Below are 27,478 nucleotides of genomic sequence, written 5' to 3'. Positions count from 1 at the left end.
CAAATTCAGCTGGAATATTGAATTTGCATGAAACACAACGACAATATAAAAAAAAATTAGACATACCAAATTCACTCTACAACAATAAATCTACAATTCTTTAGGTGATACTGTATCCTTCATCATAGAAATAATAGAATTTGAAAAGTTCCTATATAACTAAAATTTCTATCACAATATAATATTATTATGATATCATTATGAATATGAAGTACAAAGTACTGAGTATGAAACAAAGTATAAAGTAGGCCTATGTTGAAAGGTACTTGGTACTTCTCAAAGTCATCTAGCTACCTACACTCCCTCGACTTATTTGTACAGCATGGCTCTCGACACCTATCAACTTTCGAAGTTTTGTCACCAACTTTTCTGAGGGATGTTCTTTTGTATTTGTGTCAATGATACACCACTAGCCGTGTATTTGGATGCTGTATACTTCATAATAAAATCTCCACTGCATGATTTCAAAACCTAATATTGATAATAATCGAGGCACGAATTGAAACATCATCCTCAATATTATTGTAAGGAATCAACCGTTAACAGAATCTATAACTCTAATGATTTATTCCACTCCCAAAACTCACAAACTCAATACTAATTCAGTACCGTAATTAAAGACTACAAGCTGTTCTACACAATGTTGACTTCGATCGTTATCATTATGATGGATTATTTACTGGATGGAATTAGAGGGACAACACTCTGTCGTCACATTAACCAATTGAAATGGATGGCTCTCATTATCGTTCTCTCTCCATCGCTTATTTCGATGTATCCTTTGCTAGATTGGTGTACTATTAATTCAAACTCAATTTCGTTGAAAGCTTTTTAAAAGGGTCATTGCTCACATTATTATATTTTCGTGGACCACTGCTGTGATCGAAATAGTGAATAATTGTTCAATAATGATAGTTTCATAAGGTTTTTATAGTTTCAATGATTCAAGTTTTTGAACATTGGTTTATAAAGTTGCTTGGATGTCTGGGATTCCTAATCGTGGATAATAATGAATTGTTGATTGAAAATTAGAGTTGACTTTATCAATATCATACATTTTTTAACAAATTTGTTTGTGTTCATAATTCTCAACTTCATTGAATAATCTTGAAGTACAATTTTCAGCGACTAATTATCAATATGTTAAGTTATGAGCTAACATAATATTCATTTAAGTAATGTGACTGAAATTGATGTTCACCTCTTAAGTCTAGTTTATACAATGCCAATTGGCGAGACAGTTGTCTTTGGACAATTGTCATCACGTGGTTGGCGGATTGTCGGAGGCCAGGCCAGTTAAACGAGAAGATTTTTATACGGGGCTAACTATTGCCACGACAGACGAAAACTGAAGATTATACAGCTGACTCAAATCCTTTCAGTTGACAGCTCACCAAAATCATGTCCGAGTTCTCGTCATCTATTGTGACTAAACAACTGAACTGGCAAAACCAAGACAGCGCTACTGGCCTACACCGTTCACACTGCGCCAATTGTCGCGAAAACTGAGATTCCGACTGGTGGGGGGCTCGCTGGGCCCAATTAATTTTCAATAGTCTACTCCTGGAGAAAGTTGAATTTCGGGCCAATTTTCGGGACAGTTGGCAAGACAATTGACATGAAGTGTTTACACGAAGACAATAATTTCATGCCAGTCAGTTGCCTTATGACAATCGTCTCGCCAATTGGCATCGCATAAACTAGGCTTTATTCGTACTAGTAGTTCTGTGAACAGTAGACCTTACGCAGTATTCTCATCCACAAGTACCCCATCACAAGTGACCTTATGGAAATACAGCAATATACTGGCTTCTCCACACATCTGTGTAATCACTTGTAAGCTGATTTATGATGAATAATTCTATAGTCTGATTTTTACTCTAATATTGGCGTATGAAGAAGGCTCCTTTTTCCTTTCATATTATCCTTGAAATGCAAAATTTCCAAAAACCTTGTATATACGTCGACGCGCAATTTAAAAAGGAACATACCTGTCAAATTTCATGAACATCTATTACCGCGTTTCGCCGTAAATGCGCAACATATAAATATATAATAAACATATAAACATTTAAACATTAAGAGAAATGCCAAACCGTCGACTTGAATCTTAGACCTCACTTCGTTCGGTCAATTATAAAGAAAATTACGAGTAGGCCTAAGTATATAAAAATCTTTTCATATTATAAAAATCAAAACTTTCTTCTCGTCTATCGAGTAGGCCTACTTCCAGTATATTTCCTGAATGAATCACTGAACAACGATTCCACAGCTCATTACTCAAAGATCTGAATCATAACCAAACTCAAACCTTCAAATCAGAGCCATCTCGAGTAGCCTACTAGGAATGGCTGTTCTAATATTAAAATTTGATCAGATTTGCAACTTTTTAACGCCTACTTTCTCACCTTCTATCAAGTCCAGCCATCATTGCCAGGGGGGCAACTTGAGCAGTAGTGCGAAATATTCGGAGTTCCACTTGATATAATGATAAGTGGAGACTATAAGACTATGGAAGACTGAGCCTTGATATGATAAGTGTGGACTGTAGTGTGCTTCAGTGATGACCACACTCTTCAAAATAATGCTAATCGATCATCATCATAATCATCTTCTCCTTCTTCTTCTTTTTTCTCCTCCTCCTCCTTCTTTCTCTTTTTTCTCTTCTTTCTCTTCCACATCTACTCTCTCACATTAATATAAACAGAAAATGAGGGAGAGCAAGAAAGTGAAAGAGAGAGAGAGAGAGCGTGAGTGAGTGTGTGTGTGTAGTGTTTCATACACTCCTGGGAGTGGCAGAGAAAGCAGCGGCCTTCAAGGAAGATCCGCGACTATCCTTGAAATTTTCCTTTTTGCTACGGTTCCTGTCCTTTGTTCTTGTTCTTGATATTGAACATTGTTCTTGTTCTTGATTCTGTTCTCCTTGTTCTTCTTATTATTTTTCGTTTCTAAACTGATTTTTGAATATTTATTTTTCTTTCTTTTATATCCTATGCATCCTATTTTTGTTTTCCTTTCTCTCCTTCCTTTTCTACTCCATCTTGTTTTCCACTTTTTCCTTCTCATGATTTTCTCACATAATCTCCACTTCTCACTAATTTTATGTCTCTTTTCCGATCTTCCCTTCTCTTCCTTTTACTAAATCTTTTCCTTTACATCTTCTATATATTTCTCTCTTCCTCCATTTCTTTCTTCCTTGCCCTCTTGCTTCAACTTCTTTCTTCTTCCTCTCCCTCCTGACTACTTCTCAACATCTACTTCTATTCTTATTATTTATTACCAACCCTTCCTCTTCCAACTTCATCTTCCAACATTTCTTCTGCTATCACTTGTTTTACATCATCAGTTTTTTATTCTTCTTCTTCTTTTTCCCCTCCTCTTCCTTCTCCCCCCTCTTCTTCTTCTTACTCATCTTTTTTCAACTTCATTTTCATATACATCTCTATCTTTATCTTATCTTCTCCGTTCTTCCATCCTCTCAATTAGTCTTCATCTCCTCCTCTTCCTTCTCCTCCCTCTTCTTTTTCTTCCTCATTTTTTTTCAGCTTTATTTCCATATACATCTCTATCTTTATCTTATCTTCTCCGTTCTTCCATCCTCTCAATTAGTCTTTATCTCCTCCTCTTCCTTCTCCTCCCTCTCCTCCCTCTTCTCCTTCTTCCTTATCTTTTTTTCAACTTCATTTCCATATACATCTTTATCTTCATCTTATCTCCTCCGTTCTTCCATCCTCTCAATTAGTCTTCATCTCCTTCTCTCCACTGATCCTGCTCCCCGACTAATATCTGATCGCCATTCTAGACAGCTATTCGGCCGCCAGAGCTCTTCTCATCATTGGTTTCCGCGGGTTATAATTATTATTTGCAAGCGGCTCGTTCACTGTTCAGCAATTTAATAGCTCTCAGTGCTGTCAGCTGTTACACTTTCGGCACCGACTTTGGCCAGAGCCTCCAGCGGCGGACCTACTCAGCGACCGAATAACGGAGCAGTCGATCAACTGGAAGCTGTCTGCATAAGTGAGAGGATGTGAGACAGTGTGAGAGAGAGAGGCAAGAGTATCAGTCGATCAACTGTCATCAGTCCTGTCAGTCAATCACAGATTAACTAGCTGTAATTGAACAAGTTGTACAATCTATGGTGAGATTCAGTTGGATCTGTCAGCTTGCACTTACCTTCTTGAGCAAGTTGTAGCTGAAATCGTAGTGAGACTGTCAGAATTTTTTAAATGGGATGCATCGGGGATATTTATAAGGAATATTGCATTTTTGAAGTGAATTTCTTATTATTCAACCACGGTTATGCAGAGTTTGTGAGTGATATTCGAGAGAAATATTCAACTATAAGGAGATTGGCTCTATATTCACACTCAATTGTCGACATTTCCTGTTAATAACAACAATGATTCCTATTCAACATTTGAGAGCTGACAGTTCAAAGTGAAATTCACAACTTGACTGTAGTCTCGACTACATTTGAATGAGAAAACTTTGACTGACTTTGTTGTGAACTCAATGATGATGCGAAGTTCAATAATTATAAAAAAAACATCAAGTATTATTGAGCAGCAGGTAATAAGCAAGGTCTGTAGCACAAATAGATTGAATTAATTTTTTTAAGAAATAACTAATACCCTGCAAACGATTATGTGATAAAAATGTTCAGAAAGGGTACCAGTTTTTCCCATAATGATCAAACAATGAAAGTAGCCACATTGAAATACTTCATTATATAGAATACAATTTTATAGTTCCATGCTTTTATTGGAAAAATTTGCTGTTTTTGATTCAGCTTTTATCTTATATAAACTTTGTATCACAAATTAAATAAATTTGTTTTGATTATTGGAATTATATTCAATGTATCAATCTAGATAAAAATAGGCAAAAAACCATCCTTGGTAAATCGATCCGCAAAATTTCAAGTTAATCAGCATAGTAGTTCAGACGTAATGATGCGTCGAACATGTATTTCGCATCGATAAATATAATACGAATAGCTGACAAGGTACAATTGACCAGGTAAAGTTTTATGATTTGAAAAAGTCAAAATTTAGATTTTTGAAATTATCTCTACAAGATATACATGAGAGCTGTGCATCAACTGTCCTGGCGCCACAAGCAAAATAGAATACTAAACAATATAATGGACACTGGAATACTAAAATGATCTGAATATGTACGAGTAGAATGATACTTATCATATTATTTTAATCTTAATAACAGACGTAGATTTTCTTGCTAATCACAAAATGAGTAATCCTATCCTCTATTTTAAAGCCTTGAATACATGATTGAGTGGATATGCTATAAGGTATGAGGCAATCATGGACTCATCTCATAAATGAGTTCGCATATTGATTCATCATTTGAGCATAAATCCTTTTAGAAATATACAGCATCATTCAATATTCCTGTTTATTCATTCAAGCCTTCGAATCAACTCTTCTCTGACTCTATATGAAGATTATGAGATATGAACAGCTCCACAACCCTGAAAGTTTATATTCTATTTTATCACACCAGAATAACTATCATTTTTATGTTCAGTAGCAGTATGAGAAAGTTCAGCTAATCTAATATAAAGTTATTGCATCCCGTAATGGGGAAGGAGATGTTACTTGATGAAGGTACTTCATTTGTTCAACTATTCATCTTGTAGTCTGGAAAATCTGGAGGTGTTTAATTTTATTCTTCTGTACTCCTCCATCTCATTTCCTCTTCTCACTTCAATAAGTTACCATTTCCATATCTTTTGCTCCACCTTTCTTTTTCTCTGGAATTGATGACATTCATTAAAATAGTTCCTTCATGACCTTCATTTAATGCCAGCAAAAAGCGATAAAACCAAGGAAGGCGTATTTCATGCAGTAATGTTCTGATTCGAATAGATTATTGTTGATTATAAATTATGGTGTATTGCCTCTAAAATCCAGTTCGTCAAAGAATGGCATTGATAATAAACTGATGCAGTAATGAATTTTCAGAAATTGCTATCTATTAAATGCTATGCTATTTCATTTCGGGTGAACGTTTTCTGCTGATATTATGGTATTCAATTAGCACTTCGGGAAGAATAACATTTGATTTACAAATATATAAAATTAAGAAGCTATTTCCACAGACCTCTCTATTCTATCTAAGGACATTTTATCCACTATTGATTATTATTGATTAGTAGGAATAATTATTAACCTACACAAGCACATTTTATTTCTTGGTCTGCATGCAAAAATTGGGATATTATTTTCTTTAGTGGAAGAAGCATTAGGGGTTAAAAGTACAATGACGCCCCTTCCCTCCATTTTGGCACCTCTGATTGGAACAGTATTTTCAGTAGTACAGTTCTGTAACTGGAATGCTTGAAAAAACTAAGTTTCTCTGGCTCACTGGTTGGAATATGATTTATTTATATTATAATATCATGATACCTGCTTCATATCTCTCGAACAGATCAGATAACATATGAATGATGATCTCAAGTTCTTGCATTCCTTCAAGAGTCTTGAACACTTTAGGATTTATCATGTCTATTCAATGATTCCAAGAATAAAGTGAATACTCTCAAATCAGACTTGAAGAAACAAGCACAACTTCATTTGCCCACCCGTGGCAGCTTTGCTTCGAAAATCTTCGACTTCAATACCTACATCTTTCATAAAGAGATTTCCCAACTTCAATATAAATACACATTTTTCATACAGACTATTGGCATTTCAAACCCAATATACAGCTCACATTTCTCATACAAACTTCATAAATTACATTTATGAATACTTCATATATAATAGATTCTTCCATATATAGAGATATCACACACGAGTTGACGGTCTGCCCGGTCGTCAATCACTTGATATTGAACGGTAGAAAAGAACAAGAAAAATGACTTGTGATAATTCCGGCTCAAGTCGCCTATCGTGTCACGTATAGATTGCAGGGCGAGATTTGGAAAAAAAGGAAAAGTTACAGAGGAATATTGGAACTGTGCATGCTTTATGTGATCGGGGAAGGAGAAAGCTGCTGTCGTTGAATGAAATAGAGAAAGAAGGAGATCTGGTACCTCTGAAATGCACAGTTTGCATCGTATCGAGACTTTCGTGAATATTCACAGACCTCACCAATATTGAATTTTTCATAACCTATAATACAAGGGTTGCTCTGATATATGTGCATATAACAGTATAACAATAAAGCAGTAAGATGCATGCAGATATCTCTCAGTCTTAGCAGATTATTGAGTCGATCTTTCGAGGTTGATCTCGGTCAATTCGGAGATTTCAGACTCAGTTGGAAGACTTTACAATACTCCATCAAAGATTGGAACGTTTGTCGGAAAGTGCGGGTAAACATTTATTTTCCAATAAAGTTACAGTTATTGATGCATGAAGGTTATAATTTTCTTATTATTGGACTGAAACTATTTTTCATCGCTTGGGATGATTTGACGCTTTTGCCAGAGAGTATATTATAGATCGTATTTTATAGATACATCCCATTGTGTAATATCTATACTATGTACATTCTTAATATTCTTTGGCTTGGGCGTGAATGACGGGGGAGTGGATCTTACTAGACGTCAAATCTGCGAAAATGCCAGCTACGTTGAAATCAATCTGAAAAACAAACATTTCAGGATTAAAAAAATTGTGTGATGGAACAATTTGATAGATGATTTGAAAAGACTCGCGTTAAAATATAATCTTAAACTAGGAAGAAACAAAGAAACTGATGATCCCAGAGTGTTCCAAGAATATAAATTGATTACTTCCCATCAAATTTCAATTTATGAACAGATCAGCGTGGCTTTTTGATATGCAGCACACTTCTATTGATTGAAAAGATGAGGGAGTTTAATATAGGGCGATTATGGATGGAGATTGTATAGATATAGGGCATTTATATAAGGTGAGGGTTGAGTTCTTAGCGTAGCTGCAAAGTAAAGAGCGACCTTGGAATATGGTCACGTAAATTCGAAATCGCTGAGCAAAATCACTTTATGCGGCAGCCAATAATAATAATGCGTCGCAGAATGCTTATCACGGAGCGGTCCATTCAATTTAGCACCATTTAACACCACTTATCACTCCATTTTTCAATTGCGAACTAAAGTTCAATCTTATTCGCATATTCGAGTTTTTCTACAGAACTCCAGAAAAGGATATTATCTACTATTATCTATTTCTCAGATTGGTGTTCTTTAATAATATTCCATTATTTTTATATCATTTTCATACTACACTATTCTTATTCTGTAATGTACGAGGGTCATGTTTTCAACCTTCAATTGATCATACATAAATAATTAATGTATACTTTAAAATTATAATTTACTGTGTCACATATTATAGTAATCTTAAGATTTATCAATATTCAACATTATCACCATAAAGTTTGAGGCAAAGTTTGAAAAATACGAATGTATGTTATAAAACAATTATATTATCACTAAAAGCTACTTACACATAAAATTTATTATTCTCCAACATTATCACCGTAAAGATTGAGGCATTTATCATACCAGTGGGCCACCACTAGAACCTTGTTCATAAAATGTTAAAGCTAAATGAGGCTATGAACTATGACTCCCCTTCCCCTTCCACTTGTCTGTGTCTGATGATGTGTAATCAAATATGACCCTCGTATGTATAATAAAGATTTGATTCAGTTGTCAATCACAACTAAGTGATCGATTCAAATCACCACTATTCTCTATTTTAAAATGGTGATTCGAAAACGCACAATTTATTTCATTTTTCTTTGCAGGATCTTGGAGTAATAGTATATTTATACCTTATACACTTATACCTTTAAAAACGTTTTAGAAGAGTTGTTGTTGTAATTGGAGTTATTAATTTACGATTCCGATACGTAAATGAGTTAATGGGTTTTTTAAGTTGGTAATTTTATTCACAGAATTAAGCATGCGCTCTGTTGATCGTTTCCTAGGGTTTCCTATAAACTTCTAACTGTCAGCCTTCCTTATGGATGACATCCAATGCTTCCTGATCAACATATAACTGACAGTTGAAAGTGAATCTCACCATAGGAATAGGATATAGTAAGAGAAAGACAATCAGGACCCACCCAATGCGGGCTTCAGACAACGAAACAAAACTACATTTCTCATTTGATTGCTTAATTATAATGTAGCAGAAGTTTTATGTTAAACGAAGTACTTAGGCTTTATAGCCAACAAGCACGGTCAAAGATCAAATACTCTCTTTAGTGCGTACAGTGACACCGCCTTGTTAGCAGATCAGATAAGACCGCTGATAATACGATAATAACATTATACACTGGTCTTTATTTGGAGAAATTAGGCAGCTACCGTGCGGCTAATGAGACTCAATTATCATGCAGTAGATGCAGTCTTTGGAGAAGTCTTCAGAGTAGTCTCTGTTCTTAAGCAACATTGAAAGTAGATTGGAAGAGTATTTTGATCTTTGCATTGTATGATAGTCATAGGGAAACACATAATATTATTAGTAGTATAATAGTTATCTATCTATCACATCGTGTACAAATACTTAACATGAGGAAAGGCACAACAGGCTCATGCCCAGCCCAAAACTGTCCCATTTCCAATTTATACTGTACTGTCCAAATCAGTTATTCTATTATTCCGACTATGTTGTAGCCTTTGCTACATTATTGAGAAATCTCAAAAGTAATCCCTCAGTTTATTCATGGGTTCCCACAGGGGTGGGGAAGGTTTGGTCGCAGACTGCTTTGGGAGGGGGGAACCCTTTATCTATTGATACTGAGCATTAAGCTTAAGTATCAATATGGTATACAGTTTTGTCAAGTTTCAGGGATTACTCAGCTATCAGCAATGAATTACTGAAGTATACTCAAGTATGACTTGTTGGTTAGTTATTTAGAAATCGGTCCAACCTATCACTATCCCTGAAAATGTCAGAGTGATTCCAAACAGTTATAAAGCCAAGATGGGATTATTGTACTGTATTGTTTCTGGCGATAGAACTTTTTATAAACAACTTAAAACTAATACATAAAAATTCACGTGTTAGTTCTAGAAACACCAGTAAAGTATTAACAACTTTTTAATCCTCTAAAAACATCCAAGTAGCTGTAGATTCGCTATAAGCTCCCTAACGATAAAATAACAACACAGCTTACCAGGGTTTAGCCGAGTTCTTTGGTTCCAATTAGATATGAGCGGTTAACTAGTTTTGAAAAGAGTTAGTTCTACGTCGGTTCATCGAAATGTCATCATGCGAATCAATACTATAATTTGAGATTTGCTCAATTGTTTCCGCTGCTAAATTGACTATGCTCAATAATGCATTGTTCCAGGATACGCAAAGCTCTAATCTCTAATGTAATGACAACCAATCATCATAAAATCTGTACAATACTATTGTTCTGCAACGTTACCTCAATAATATCTGTTCCGATATGTCATATTATGGCTTTGTACTATCCATCTGATCTCAGTTATTATGAGTGTTCATATAATGGAAGCTACATGTATATTGATGGCTCACAATAATATGTGACTGAATTTTGAGCTTTTTTTGAAAATTGATAATTTTGATAGATTGTAGAAATACACTGAATTTGATTTACACGGGAAATTTGATTTACATTGCTTCTATGCGAAACATCTAATGCAAACTCAAATACAATCTAGATTGGTTACTGTGTGATAGTATAACCAACTCAAAGAGTCGTATATGCATTGTAGAAAAGTGCACTACAACAAAATGTTGGCCAAATTTGATTTTAAACATGTTCAAGTACTTACGGAAATTTTTGACTTCTGAAACTGTGCTAAAATTTTATTGTTTGCAATTTGATCAGAGAATATTATCAAGTTTCTTGAGTATCCTCTATTAAGTTGTCTTCAACTCTTGATATCAAGTTAGCGGTGAATTTCGTAGAGTTATCATTATCCAAAAAGCTTCTACCCACAATCATATTCTCATTTTCACTTCTGGAATCGTCAAGTAATCATAATTCGCCACTTATCGAACTGAAAATGTTGGCTTTTTAAATGAGTGTGCTGGAGCTACAGAACTTTATTGGAAATCCTTGCAATAATTTGCTCGAACTCGCATTACATGATGGTCGACAATAACCATCTCTCCGAAACGACTCTCCGATAAACGATATAGGAAGCCGCTGATTTTCGAAATAACGTTTTTAATCCGCCCCTAACCGCTGATTAGGCGAACGTGGCCGTAGTCACTTCTCAAAACTCGAAAACAGTCATTACTGACGTTGATCATCGCTCGAATAATCGCCGTTTAACGTCGATTTAACAATCGATTACCGCGTGTTATTTCCGATTCAATACGGCAAAGTTCTCAACCATTCGTTATTACAAACAATAATCGCTCCTAATAGTTTTCCATTTAGGCCGCCATCATAACAATTCTCACATCCATTTCAATCAAAAAATCAAATGTATCCGTGAGGGTGTAGTTTTGTGAATGGATTACTTAAAATTAGATATTCGGGAATATTTTCACGAAGTTTAAGTTGTGACCAGTATTTTTATCTTTTTGCTCGTCAGTAGCGTTCTTATAGAAATATGTTTTTTTGTTTTGATTTTGACGTGAGCATTTAAGCGGAAAACCGTTCTTCTCTAAGATTAGAATTGAATCACTTTATCGAATTAAATGACTATTATTGGCTGTGGCGCTGTATACAGTATAGTACGTAACATGAAGGTCCAGAAACCAGAGTAACAATGTGGAATATTTCTTCAACAATGCGTGTACCTTCCATCTATGGTTAATCAAAGATCAATTTACTTGATAGAACTTTTTTAATGACTACCCCATATATTTTCCTTGTTTTCTGAGCCATATATGTCTGTATGACTCATAATTGGATAGTAATGAGCCTTGTCGACATGAATCCATCTCGTTCCTTGACTCAATGAGCTCGGCGAGTGGCGGCAACAATATTTGTGAGCATATAGTTGTATGGAAAACACTGACAATATCAAATTCTGACAGTTTATAGTGAATCTCACTATAATGTAGGACTACCCTACCACAAAACTGATCCAGATTATACTTCTGAAAGAGAAATTCTCACAAACCACCGTTTTTGATGAAGTTGAAAATCTGGCATGTTTTCAAATATTTTCCAGTCCTCAGATAGATGGCCAAGCTAAAGTTATGAAAGTCGGGGAATAGAGCACTGTGGTTTATTTCCGGCTCTTCCACTGGTTGGTCATGGCGGGGGTGGGGGGCTAAGTATTTATTCTACCTCAAAGAAATACCTCGATAGTCCTACTCAACTCGTTTAGGATGGTTTCAGAGGATTCTCGCTCCTTTGTACAACTGTTTTGTTAAGTTAAATTATCCTCAAATGTTAAAATCCTCTGTAAATAACATGAATGCTTCTCATACAACCAATGCTGACAGATTGTAGAGAGTCGGTTCAGGTTGGGTTGGAGGTTATTCTTGACTGGAAGCGGGAAGATTAAAGATGACAGACAGGCTCTCGGTTGAAACATGCAAGGTGTGCGGTTGGCACAGGCCACAACACACAGCTGACCACAGCTGACCACAGCTGAGCTTACCAGCTGATATTATGGCCACTGAGTTGAGCGGTGAAAGGGGAAGTAAGGGAGCAATAAGGGAGTATCGTTGGTTGGTCTGAAATTTTGCAAAATCGCCGGATCAACTTGGGTCCAAACAACAAGACCCTGTAATGTAGGGGATGCAGCCTCCTATGCTGGACCTCTAGTGAGATTCGCTTGTAACTGTCAGAATCGGTTGAATGGGAAGCAATGCTATTATTTATACGGAATGCTGACAGCACGACTGAATCTAATCCATACAATCAATTTTCTACCAAACCTAATCTTCATTTTCATTTACTAGGAGATAACCCGTGCTTTGCACCGGGGAAAGTTGTGTGTTGTAAAATTTAATCTCCAAGAATAATCATTTACTATGTTGTCACAATCAATAATTGATAATTTTCATCATGGTTGAAAACTCTCAGCGAAAAATATGAGTTTAATTGTTCTCGAATCCGCAACCTTTCACTCATGAGTAGCCTACCACTTGCTACCAATAACACTTCAGATTCACTTTGAGAAAGCTCTGTTTTATGTAGCTTTTATTGTTACATAAACTTTGAGTCACAAATTGAATGAATTTGTTTCAATTATTAATATAATAATTGATTGATGATTAATATCGATGGAAATAAACCTTTATCCATCTTTGGTGAATTCAGAATCTTTATGTGAAATAGAAAGATAATCAGATCATTAGTTCACGGGTGTGTCATGAACATTTAGATGATGCGTCAATTATGTATTTCCTATCCGATACATGTACAAGCCAATTCTTTCATAATATATATTGGATAGATGACCACTCAGGAAATGTATCTTCTACTAGAAACTTGACGAACTGAAAACTTGACATGTCGAAAACCTGACGAACTTTCAACTGGACAAACTGAAACCTTAATGTACTCAAATCTCGAGAAACTGAAAATAGGACTTTTACCATCCTCGGTAAATTGAGAATATTTATGCAAAATTTCAAGTTAATCACTTCAGTCAATTATTTTCTTTATAATATTACATATTTCTTTTACAAATAATATAGATCATTAAGGTAAAATGAAATTGTTCAAAATATAGGGCTAGTTTCTACTTTCAAATTCATTATCGAACGAGAATTTATTTGATTCAATCTTAAAGCATTCCCTAATAATAATATGATAATAGATGATAAGCTATACCGTATTATGTTCATCAAAGTGAAAAGTTTGTTCGTGGATTATGAAGCAGGCCATTCACTATCCAACTAGTGGTTCAACTATATTGTAGGATTACTAGTCGGATCGTTTCACCACTCACGCTACGACTGGCTCTTCAAATTCAGTCTTGTCAATAGAAAACAAATGCTAGTCGGATGTTAGACCTCCGTGTTGGACCACTAGTTGATCCAACTCGTCCGATTAGACTTCGAACATCCAACAACCATATTCACGTTTCTATGTCGGATACAAAATTGAATAATTGACTACAATGTTAACCACTAAAAATCTACTTTAATTCACTATATTCCTTTTTTTTAGTCGGATAGTCGGGTAGAGAATGGCCTGCTTCTATTTTCGCAATCAAACAAATTACTGAGCAACCTACTATGTTGAAACAGATACTTTTTAAATTGAGAAAAGTGAGTCTACGTTTGTCAAGGAAGAACGTACACTGCGAAATACGTTTTTCCTACAGTTACCTTGAAAAGTGGCCATTCCTGCACTGATTACAGAACGCAAAGTTTCCGCGAGTTACCGCTCTAGTGCGGGAAAATTTTTTTCTGCACTCCAGATTTGCAACATGGCAACAAAAGATAGTTAGTAGGTTATATGGAGCACCAGTGCAGAAAAATCAAAATTGAGTTGGTAACTGTGGTATAGTGTGGTATAGTGTTGTGGTGCACGTTATAATAATATGAAGGCAGTGGACAACAGTGGATGACAGCAGTTGACAACCACCACATGAGTGACAGCCGCCTTCATTCATTTACTACTACATTATTCAATTTCAAATAAATTAAGGTTTTTATCAATAATAAAATTACACAGAAAAACATTTGATGGATTTCAGGGAATTTTACCCATAATACCCAATTCTCATATTCAATGGTAACTGTAGGAAAAATTTAATGTGAAATACGTGCGCAAAGTTCCTCTGCTGCACTCAAGAAACCAAACGTTTCAAGTAAACGTTTCTTTCGGTGCAGCAAACTGTCACTTTGCGCACTAGTTGCACAAATAACTATTCCCATGCATTTCCCACGAATTTATGTATGGTGAAATCCATTGTGATAGATTTTCAAAAACTCTATCACGATTATTCTATCAGAATGAGAAATAAGAGCAAGTTGAATAAAGTTAGAAATTGACTTCAAGTGGAGAATAAGCAACAAAATATTCTTTATGCTTGGGAGTCTTGGTAGTAGGGCCACAACACACTAGTACGCTGACAAGTCCCACAGAATTAATGAGAGCTATGAAAAATAACAGCTACTGCATCCCAGAAATTAATTTCGGATCTCATGTATGAAAGTTGAACACTGTGTGGGTGCTACTCTATTATCTCACTCTCACTGCTTTACTATCTCATTCTAGTGTATCACTGTTCCTCTCTAGCTCCCCTCACTCACTGTTCTCGCCACTCTACTCTCCTGCTTCAGTTACTCTGGTTACTTTTCTGTCCCACTCTAGCTTCCCCAATTTACTACCAACTCTAGTTGCGTTCTATGATCACCATTCAACTGCAGACAAACACTAATGCGAGCAGTGAACAGATGCTGATGAAGTATTGAAGTGATTTGCGGTGACCACAGGCCACTCCTATAATCTACTGTTCATCGTCTGCAAGCCAGTGTGCTGATAATTGTTCGTCATTAGTGTCCATTTTTGGGAGATGAACTTGAGAAATCTCTCGCCATGAGAAAAATTAATGAGGTACCCGAAAAATTGAATTAGAAGTCTTACGAATTGATCAACGTCGAATTCAACAAAATTGTTGAGATTAAACTTGATATTGCAAATTTCCATATATCGATCAATAAATGCTAATCAATATATGCTACATTTTTAAATCAATACAATGCTACACTATAATGTGAATCATTTGTCATCGAAATGAATGTTTTTTATACTTTTTCCAGTTATCGTTTCAAATCAACTAAAAAGCTGCTGTCGAATCATCGAATCATATTTGTAGCGCATTCATCAAATTAGTCGTAGGTGTTGGGAATACATTCCTCTTTCCTACAGTAGATATTTGAACGTACCAATTTATGGAAACTTTGTAGTGGAAAGTGTTTACTCACTGTTTTCTGGATCGTTAAGTGGTGTTGTACTTGCATCCCTTGTCTCTTGAGATGAACTCACGAGTTTATAATAATATGAGTGAGTTGATTCCGAATGTGTGACTTCTGTTCATCAGAAATTCATCAAATTTTCTCGAAAACTCTTAATACATCAATTAATACTCTCAAGGCCGTTTGCACAGTCAAAGCTTGAACTGAATTTAATCAGTTACAGGCTTGAACTCAAAATGATCCACATTATAATGAACGAGACTTGATATGGATTGAATCCAGTTTAAGAAGTAATCCTATCATATTAAGCGAGCAATTTCTGTATTTATAAATCTGGTTATTCCTATATCTGGTTATTATTATATCTGTTTTTTTCATATCTGGCTATTTTAATGTCTGGTTATTAAATTTATAGTTTAACTGGTTATACTATACTGGCTATATTTCTGGTTTTATGTCTAGTTTAACGGATCTCGAAAACGATTTTCGATTAACGATTTTCAAGAAATTGGGAACATAGTAGGTTTATGATAGAAAGATTCGATTGCTCTAGGTCTCATCCTTGGGAAAACTCGATGAACGACATCAAAAGGATAATTCATCCTTGGCTGAAACAGCTGTGGATAGGAAAAATGTGAGTATGTGAAAAATCAAAATATCGCATCCCCGAAATTCATAAGATGACGTATAGCCAGCTGTGGAATATAAACTCAATCATTTTTACTTTCCTTGCCCTATTACCATAGGTAAGGAAAGTATTGCTTTCCAAAAAAAATTAAGGTATCCCAATTTGTAAATTTCTATACGTTGCAAGGTCCCCTGAGTGCAAAAAAGTGGTTTTTGGGTATTGGTCTTTGTGTGTGTGTGTGTGTGTGTGTGTGTGGTGTGTGTGTGTGTGTGTGTGTGTGTGTGGTGTGTGTGTGTGTGTGTGTGTGTGTGTGTGTGTGTGTGTGTGTGTGGTGTGTGTGTGTGTGTGTGTGGTGTGTGTGTGTGTGTGTGTGTGTGTGTGTGTGTGTGTGTGTGTGTGTGTGTGTGTGTGTGTGTGTATGAGTGTATGTGCGTCTGTGTATACGATATCTCATCTCCCAATTAACTGAATGACTTGAAATTTGGAACTCAAGGTCCTTACACTATAAGTATCCGACACGAACAATTTCAATCCAATGCAATTCAAGATGGCGGCTAAAATGGCGAAAACGTGTCAAAAACAGGGTTTTTCGAGATTTTCACAAAAACGGTTTCAACGATTTTGATCAAATTTATACCTGAAATAGTCATTGATAAGCTCTATCAACTGCCACAAGTCTGATATCTGTAAAAATTTCAGGAGCTCCGCCCCATCTATGCAAAGTTCGATTTTAGATTCACAATTATCAGGCTTCAGATAAAATTAAAACAAAAAATCTTGAGTGGAAAAGTTTAAGCATAAAAATCTCTGCAATTAATGTTCAGTAACATTTTCACCTAAAATTGAAAATTAGCACGAAATTCGAGAAAATGTTATTATTTCAATAATTGCAAACTGTTGGCAACTGTTGATTCTATCAAAATGATTCACTATGAAGAGACAGCAGACCTCATATGTCTCCAGCGTTATTGTCCTGTCACCAGCTGGCTCAGATCTTTGTTTATAAGTGGACTTGAGATGCGCGGGAACACTAGCGTCAGGTGATCAATTTTCATAACGGCAAGGAAAGTTGTGTTTGTGCGCCACACCAGATTTTAGAGAATTGTGTTCTGTTTATCAATAAATAAAAATAACGAGCAAAGCCAATACCTACTATTACTTAATAGTTTAACTGACACTTGGGTACAAATTCACCAAAAACGAGAACTAGGTTTGAGCGGCAGTTGGTTCTAAGTCAGATGATTTTGAATTGCTTTTGTAATATGATTTTTTGTTTATTTAGAATCAACTGGCGTTCAAACCAAGCTTTCGTTTTGGTGAATTCGGTCCTTAAACTCCTGATTACTCTATCAGTAGTAATTATACTGTAATATAGTGAACTCTTGCATAATCAACTGATTTTAACACTATTCAAGAATATGTGCTCTTACAATTTAAATTTCTTCTATTAAAGTCTATCACAACTCCACAAAACGATAATATAATCAAGTACGAGTACATCGAGCTATTTCAAATCCATTTTTCATCCCCGGGATAGGATAAAATTCAATCATAATCTCATTGGTGAATGATAGAAATTCATCAGAGCTTGTTAGTGTGAGGATGACGTTGATTTTTATCGCGCGCAATTTAACAAATGATAAAAATTCATTAGCACTCGGAGTGCTGATAGGATTGACAAATCGAATGTTGAGCTGCGTCGTCTGCTCTGTAATCCATGGCTCATTATGCTTTCATGCGTGAATGCAATTACTGTAAGTGCTGAGCTGAGCGGCCAGCAGCGGTGTGAGAGCATCCTGCGATCCTTGACAGAGATAGGGGACGTCTCGTGAGAATATACGAGTGGAGGGAGTGGAAAAAGAAAAACACGTGGTGGTGTAAGGAGGGGAGGGACGTGAGAGAGCGGGAGAGAGCATGAGTAAGTTAGGAGTAATCGAATGAAGAAGAATGTGAGAATGAACTAGGAGGTAAGAGCAAGTGAATGTGTGAGGAGTAATCTGACATGGAAGAGAGTTTAGAAGGAAAATAATTGGAAGAAAGGTTGAGGTAAGAAAAGTGTGAAATAGAATGGACTAAGAGGTAAGAGAAAGTGAATGTGTGAGGAGTAATCGGATATGGAAGAGAGTTTAGAAGGAGAAGAATTGAAGAAAGGTGGAGGTAAGAGAAGTGTGAGAGAGAAAGGACTAGGAGGTAAGAGAAAGGGAGCGAAAGTGGATGTGTGAGGAGTAATTGGATATGGAAGAGAGTTTAGAAGGAGAAGAATTGAAGAAAGGTGGAGGTAAGAAAAGTGTGAGAGAGAAGGAAAAGAGGAAGGACTGAGGAGAGAAGGGAAGGTACAGAAGAGTAGGGTGAAGGAGAGGGAAAAGGAGGAAAGGAATATTGGAGGAGAGAGAAGCCAGAGAAAGGATAAGTTAGAAGATTAGGAGATGGGAGAAGAGAGAAGAATATTAGAGGAGTAAGAAGAGTGGAAAGTTGGAAATTTCAAAAGTTGTAATTTGAAAAAAGAAATTCTAGAAATTTTCGAAAAAAATCACATGAGAAATTAGAAAGAATACAAATATTGAATTAATAATGGACTTTAATATCAGCATTTAGAAAAAGACAAAGTAATTGAATTGAGATTACAATTAGTATAAATTCTTCTGCAACATTGTAACAATATTAGCTTAAATACGGAAATAGGAGGAGAAAGGAATATCCGAGTGGATAAAGAAGAAAACAATCTAATGAACAGTCGTTCATTACAAGTAGCCATTACAAGTGAAATTCGTTTAAGATTGGAAGAATCATAGCAAGAAGGAAGCAACAAGATATTGAATAAGCTCAAGAAATGAGAAAGATCGTCGATGTGGAGCAGAATGAATGTAGAAGAAACAATGACAATAATTCTATGGAAGTGTGAAGGTGATAAAATTATTGAGAATAGAAATGGAGATATAGCCTTATAACCAACATCATCTGAAAAATAGGAGCAGAGTAAGATGTTCGGTTCTTTTCTCTTTTCATTTATCTTCGCGCTCACTTCCTCATTCAAATCTTACCTCTTCTTCACAACATATTTCTCCTCCCCTTCCTCCTCGTCCTCCTTCTCCTTCTCCTCCTGATCCCCCTACTTTTCTTCATCCTACTTCTCCTCTTCCTCCTACTTCTTCTCTTCCTCCTAATCCTTCTTCTCCAACTCTTCCACCTCCTCATCGCAGTCTCGAACAGGTTGATCTGGGCGCGCGCCTATATATTTTTGGGGCCGGGACGTTGATTGATAATAGGCATAAAAATTCTTTGTGAGCCATGGATGGGTGTGAGAGCCACTTTAGACACATCATAGATCCGACTTGGCTCAAACACTACCCTTCCTTGTGTTCTCATCATTCTCTCACTCTTATTCTTTGAGTATCCGTTCTTTCTTCCTCCTACTCTTTCATTTCCTTTTTATATTTCAGTTTCGCTCATTTCTCTTCTTCCTCATCATATTCTCTTTCTCGTCATCTTCTTTCCCATTCCTATCCTTCTGGCTAACATCATAGAAAAATATAAATCACAAAGAGAGTGAGAGAGTATCATTCTTTTTCTATCATTCATATGGTATGGTTAATTTTTCTCGATCTCGTATACTTCCACATTTCAATTCTCTTCTTCCCCTTACTTTCCACCTTCACAATGTTTATTATTTTACAAGATACATCTCAATGTTCTTCCAATTTCTTCTTTCCTCATATTATCCTGTTATTACTTCTCAACTCTTCGTTAGTTTCCTGAAATTATAAGTAGGTCAATATTACTATGTACATTAAAATTTTATGAGTGGGTTCTTTGAAAAAGGGGTTTCGCTTCGGAATTGTGTGGGTTGGAAAGAATAAGAGGCTCTCTCGGGAGAGGTATTCCAATTTTCCTTTAAGGATTCTGTAAGTATTCTCAGTTGAGGATGCAATTACAATGTTTTGATGAAACAATGTTGACTTGAATTTCTTCTAAGAATAAAGAGCATCATCTCCCACACGAAAGCTTCAAGAAACGTTTTTCCAATGTCCACAGTCATTGTCAATCATCATGATTTCAATGAAAGAAGTTGCAAACTTTGTATGTATATTTTGATTGAGTCACAAAAATTATAGCATCCTCCTTCAATTTGACAAGCTCTTCATTCCATTAAAGGATCCAAAAATTAGTGATGGAAGAGTTTGAAAGAGCATTCAATTATCTGGTCTCAGGTATACTTTTCTGAATGACCTCTTCAGGAACGTTTACCCAACCCAATTCTAAAATATAATTGTATGATGCTGTAGCATTAGTTATATTGGAATTATGTAGAAGGGTTGATTGGGAGAGGCTATCATTCAGAGTCGCATTATTGATGAATTTCTTTTAATGAAGCAGCCTTTTTTTAATTAATTTTGATTCATTCAAACTGAAAAGATGGCAACAATAGAAATATCATTGACATTTATGGAAGACGAAAGACTATCGTAGAGTCCTCAAGAATCAACATTTTCGAGAATCGAGAATAATTGGGAATTGGAACAACAAACCAAATTATGAAAATGTTATTAATGTTCCCTTATTCGTGTCTCCAGCGAAGAAATCAAAGGTGCAGCGGAAATGATGAACAATATAATATATTTGAGCTCGCTTTCAAACAATCCACTCAATGTATAATAAGGCTCTTTTCCATTGTTCCCCTCTTGTTTCAATTTATGGAGGAATATATAAAAACTCTAATCAATCTTCTAGCAATAACTGAGTTGCTTCTGAAACGAATTCGATTTATTCTATGGTAACGGATGTTCTTGAACAATATTTCAACCACGACATACTTTATTGCCATAACACTTGACCTGTACTTATAATTTTGTTACCGTGGAATCAGATGAATGATAATAATCAATATGAATATGGAGCTCAGGATCAAAACCTTGAATATGTATGAATGAATACAATAATTCACTGAGTACAGAGGATATGAGGAGCCCTAAACTTTTGAACGAGTTTAAAAGTACTTGGATGACTCAGCTTAAATAAATTATAATTGAATAGTTGTTACCAATGTTTACAATATGTTGTTAAGAGAACTTCATAGATTATAATACGTTACACAATATTATTTCTCATGAAATTACACACCATCAGGGTTTTGGTCCTGAGAGTATTTCAATTGTTCATACCGAGTATGGAATTGAATTTATGGAAAGTATTGATAGATTCATTTTTTTCACAGGGCAGTGATCGCGATTTGGTTTCTGGGCGTAGCCACAAGGCAAGAAGTGATCGGAATCGGGAAATACCCTCTTCAGGTAAGTTGATATTTCAAATAATAACGTAACTGTGAAAACTGCACTTTACCATTTACCGATTCAATTCTATTTCCAGAGATTTACTGAACTTATAAAATGGCTTCGATTATAATGGGATAGGATTCATGTTCTTGATAGGCTCTTTATGAATAACAAAGCTTTCAAAATTCACACTGATGAGTTGATGCATGTCAAGTTGAGCATACTATCCCGTTATTACAGAAGACGAGAAATATTCATTTTCACAATTTGATGTCATCCTTATCTTCATTGCTAAAAGGGTTCAAAGCAGTGATCTGATCAGGCTATCCCAAGTACTAAAAACGCATTTTGAATCAATTAGAGAGGTTTTGTCAAAGGTATTAAGGATACTCAATTCGAACACAGAAAACAGAGCCAATTATTGTTTATAACTTCCATTGAATATGTTGATCCTTCATGCTGCAGAACGATGATTATTGCAAACTCCATTCCATCTCTGTATGCAGCTCCCTGAAGTGTCACTCCACCAACATCGGAGAGACTTCAATTTTCGATACTCATAATACCTGGAATCAACGTCATGATGTGGTGAATTAATTGAAAATCCAGTCTAACACCGCCAAGTACATTGTTTGAAGAGCAGCCGTTAAACAACATAATATCATCTACATAGTAAATGGTTGAAGAGAATGTTGTTGGTACTCAATTTGGTGGTGCGTTGCACGGGTGTCGATAAATCATGCATGATGCAATCACCTATTCATGTGAGAGACGATGAGGGTTCAATTCAAGCTTTAACAGCAGCCGGCTCCAAGCAAAGGCAGCGCGCAAATTCGATACACTGCCGACCTAACAAATTGTTCTCACATGTAACATTCCATGAAAAGGTAAGAGAATCCTTTGGAATTCCCGCACAAAGACCTTGCCGAAAGTCGCTATTTTCAAGAAGCCTGCTACAATCAAGGCTCTAATCACCAAAGAAACAAAATCAAAATATACTGCCACGAGCCGCCGTGTGAACGCTGGGAACTGATACGATGTTATCTATATTATTACACTTGTAATTTCCTGAAATTCGATTATTTTGATAGCTTTTGTGATAGATTCTAATTTACCAATAACCACAGATTTGGAAAAATTCTGCAAATCAAACGTTCAAATAATTGAAATGGGAAAATTTAACAAGTACCAACTATCAACCCTTCATGTGAAACATCCACGTCGTAAAATATTAAAAAGTTTTTTCTACCTTTAATTCCTTTTCCAATACCAAATGCATCCTCGAAAACTCCAAGAATAGGGACCATCAATATCACTGACCTATAAAATTAATTCAAATTTCTATAAATCACTCATGAAATATAAATCCTTCTTCCAGTCGTGATATCGAGACCAGATAGGTGGGTGCCGAGCCACACTTGATATCCACTATCACTGTCCACTAACACTATCACCTTCACATTATCATTATCATCATCATTATCACTACCACATGCATCACTGTTTTACAAGCATTCCTGTTCTTCAGAAGTAGTTCTTCTTTAGACCAAAGGGTCAGTATATGAGCAATATACATTAAGTTATAGAAATAAAAATAAATATTCAAGTACCCTTCTGCAAAGTGAGTGAGTGAACAATTTTACAAAAGAATACTTGGATTTTTATTTTATTTCTATTCAAGAGTAGCCCTAACAAGAAAATACTCCAAGTTATGCATGTTTTGAGAAATATCAATACTTAAAATTATGTAATTCCACTGGAAATTTATCATTTTCAAGAACGTCTCCTGCTGAATAATGCAGATTTACCTTGAAGGAGAATATAAGAATGAACGTGGTCCAGTATCTAGTGAGAACTCCTCATTTCAAGAACGTTTTTGGCTGGCTGTGACAAAATTGCCAAGAAGATCTATCTGTGTCGGCAATAAAATACCAGGATGTGTTGTAGAGTAGGATAAATAGTTTTTTCCACCATTCTCAAGAGCTTCATTATTCGAGATGCTAAACAAACATTTCACATTCTTTCTGAGAAAGGGAACAAGCTTTTCCTTAGATCCAGCAGTTCTGAGTGGGAATACTTTCAACAAACAGCTACACAAAAAAACACTTGAGTGTGTCATTCAGTCTCGCCTCCTTCCTCCTTCTCCACTTCTTCCTTCTCCTCCTACACCACCACCTTTGCCTTCTCCTCCTCACAGGTCGACGCTTTTCCTCCTCACGCCAAAGGTCTCATTTCCTCGATTCTGGAGATCTTGAATTTATACTCCCATCATCCGAATGATTCTATCATACTGAATGAATTTTTCAACGCTCAGTTTGCGTTTTCTCTGGAGATGTATTTTTCTTTGAGGTTCGTCTCCTAAAAAGATACTTTGCTAGTTGGGTTTTGATGCGCAAGGATGAATGTTGAAATTTGCCACTCCCAATACTCCAAGATTTTTCAGATTTTACTCTTTCTCAGAGATATTAGATGACGATAGTAGCAGTTTTAATTATTATATTGCAAAAGTGAGTTGTTTAAACGATGACAATTTCTGAGGATTTATTTGTCGGGTCGTCCTGTTTCGGATGTACAAGCCGTCAGTCCCGGCTGCATAAGCAGTCATGGAGAATTCTGACACCACCAGGCCTAAGCCAGCCAGATCACTCGTCATATTTTTCATTCTTATTATTATTGATAGACATGAATATTATGATCTGCGTCAACCCCAATTGTTATTCTCCAGCTATTATAGTCCTAAATAAGGACACATTACGGTCCTTGAATAAACATTGCATAAATGTAGATTTGATTTGAAAAATATAAAACTAATACAAATTCAATTTGATAATTCAAGTATAATTCAATTCAATTCAAGCTCTTAGAATTTGGTTTTCTCCAATATTGATATTGTATTTCCTTTAAAATTCACCGCCTCAACCAAACCTAGCAAGAGTTGTGCTAATAAACAAGTTGGACGGATAAAAAGTAACTAAAAAGATTGATAATAACAATTATTATTATAGTTGGGGTTTGAATGAAAAAGACTAAGAAATTGTCAAAAACCACTGATTTATTGATAATTAGAAAGACCGGTTTCGGTTATTACACCATTGTCAATCTCTGATGAACATCAGAGATTGGTTTATCAGAGATTGACAATGGTGTAATAACCGAAACCAGTCTTTCTAATTATCAATAAATCAGTGGTTTTTTGACAATTTCTTAGTCTTTTTCATTCAATATGAATAATTACCACAATATCACCTTCTCAACTACACAAAAAATAATTAGGTTTCCCCCCCCCCCATATATCACGCTCCGATGAAATGTATTGCTTACTCTCTGTGCTTTGAGAAAATCAGTTTAATAAAAAATGATATGAATAAATTAATAAATGATGAGAGTAATGGAAGAGAGTGTTTGGTTGATAATAACAAACTCTTTTGTATCTATTATTCATCTATTATTACTTCAAGTAGCTTGTATCATTGAAATAATAGAAGTTTACTATATGATAAATAGGCTAGATAATTATTAAATAATAACAAAATATAGCAGAATTCATTCTAATGTATCTTTTCCTCGGATTCAAACACTGCCTGACTCCATTGCTTTCAAATGTCCAAAAAAGTACATTATTCCTCTGTATGTAATAACATAATAATTATGTTATTAATATTTTTATTAAATTATTTATTATGTTATTCAATCCACTTGGACGCTATGGATCGAAGTATAAACCCTAGCTTTGAATCCAGTTTACAAAGTGGCTGACATTACTTCAGTGGGATGTAAAATGATTATTAAAGATTGAAGAGTTGCAAAAAATCGCAGTGGTGAAAAATTATCGGTAGGCGTGCGGAATGGGGAAGAGCCATTACTTAGCGAGCAAAATGAATATAAGTGGCTCTTAGTGGTGCAGCATGGAGCGATAACTCTTTTGAGCAACACCTGTGTCGAAAGCACACTGTGGGGGGGCCCCACCCACCAGGGGGGTCGTTATTCTTTGTCATGTCACTTTTATTCCTCACTTGTCCCCTCTGGTACCCTAAACGCTGCATTTTATAACCGTCTGTGGGCGAGTATTCGCCAATTTATTGAATGCAGAATTTATTCATCGAGTAAAAAATAAATTTATCAGATATGTATTATCTGTTTGAGGATTTTTTCTGGCGAAGGATCAATATTTATGTTGAGTGATTGCTTGCCCTGACTTGAAAAATATAAATGTATCTACGAGTATTCATTATTCCCATTGTAAGTTGCATTAGAGGGTAACATTGTTGAAGAATTTCAGGCATGAACGTGTGCTTAGGCAAATTTCCTTCCAACTGACTCACTGCTTTTCATTCTCACTTTATACTGAAGGTCTGGTTATAGTGCTAAAAATGTTTATCTTCTATGTAAATGTCTCATTGATCAAAATCATCCTAGTGATTATGCAGTACAGTGTTAAACTGTTTACTTCCTTCATTTTCTATGTAAATGTCTTACTAATCAAAATCGTCCGTTAATTCCAAGTTTTCACCACCTACTTCTTGGATCCGCTTGTTTTCACGGACAAAGTTTCTCCATAGCCTGATTTAGACCACTGAGAGAGTACCAAAATTCGGTCTCACATTAAACTTTAGAGCACAATAACGTGCTTATTAAGAAACTGTTCTGAGTGTCGGATGCGAGCAGACTCGTAGTATTCTAGTGAGATTCATTATAATCTGACACCATTCCTTGTAAATAACATCAACGCCTTCCACCCAACAAATGCTGACAGTCTGAGATGTGGATCTCGCTATAGTTATCTTTTCAGACGCTGATAGAAGCGCGCGCAACTTCTGTTATGGCGTTTACTCGCAGAACTTTAATTATACGAGTCATACATATTCTGTTCCAGCATTCAAACTTAGCTCTTTAATGAACCTTGTAAGCCACCACCTTTCAACCCCTCGTCTGAAAACTCCTTGATATTCAAATTACATACCACCAAAATTTTATTAGGTGGGTTTTCAGTTTTAGTATGTTTATGTTTGACTCAATGGCATATCGTTGTCGTTCTTCAAAATATAATCCAAACTATTCCAACTTGTAACATATTGTAATTTGGATAGACAAATAAAAATCCCTAGCTGAAATATTTATAGGTCTAAGTGAAGTAATTGGCTAATATCGCCAAAGAGATAACATAAAGATTAGATAATATCAGATCGTCCTGGCTAAACTGTACAACATCCTAAGAGGAATCGAAATAATTTTTTGCTAATATATAATATTATATAAAATATTGAAAATTGAGGTTAGGCATAAACATTTAGTGATCGGCGACCTAACGATCGACCGAGCCATACAACGTAGAATCTGACCAAACACCTTGGCAGAAATTTATTGTGGCAAAACAGTATGCAATTTGAGGAACTAAAGGTCTCACGTGGCTAATTATTATGATGCATGAAACAAATAATAACATATAAAAAATTAACTAGCATGTAGAGAGCATATTTAAAAACCCAATAAAAATAATTAAATGTATTATGCAGTTCGGAGGCACAGGACAGGATATTGAAACTGAAAATGGATGATTAGAAATGTTAAGGAGTACAAGTACCTCGGCGTTGTTATTAGTGATGATGGAAGGGATAGAGTGGATATCATGGGGAAGATAAGGAAGGGAAAAAATATGATAAGAGTAGTGGGGTTTTGAGAGAGCTGCCTATCCAATAGAAATCGAGGGGTGTGGCCTCCCCCCTCCACCCCCCTGCCCTAGTCAGCCA

General features: G+C 35.7%; 1 protein-coding gene across 1 annotated transcript in view; it reads left to right on the top strand.

The window, feature by feature from the left end:
• LOC111049685 (thrombospondin type-1 domain-containing protein 4) overlaps positions 1–27,478 on the top strand; it is a 488,755-nt gene that overhangs the window by 143,382 nt on the left and 317,895 nt on the right. Inside the window, exon 3 of the mRNA XM_039420017.1 lies at positions 21,674–21,749. Coding sequence (XP_039275951.1) covers positions 21,674–21,749 — 76 coding nt within the window. The remainder of the gene's footprint in view (positions 1–21,673; positions 21,750–27,478) is intronic.

The sequence above is a fragment of the Nilaparvata lugens genome, chromosome 2 (genome assembly GCF_014356525.2).
Source record: "Nilaparvata lugens isolate BPH chromosome 2, ASM1435652v1, whole genome shotgun sequence".
In the NCBI taxonomy this organism is placed as follows: Eukaryota; Metazoa; Arthropoda; class Insecta; order Hemiptera; family Delphacidae; genus Nilaparvata; species Nilaparvata lugens.
Note: the sequence above shows the minus strand (reverse complement) of the source record. Positions and strands in the feature narration are given on the sequence as shown.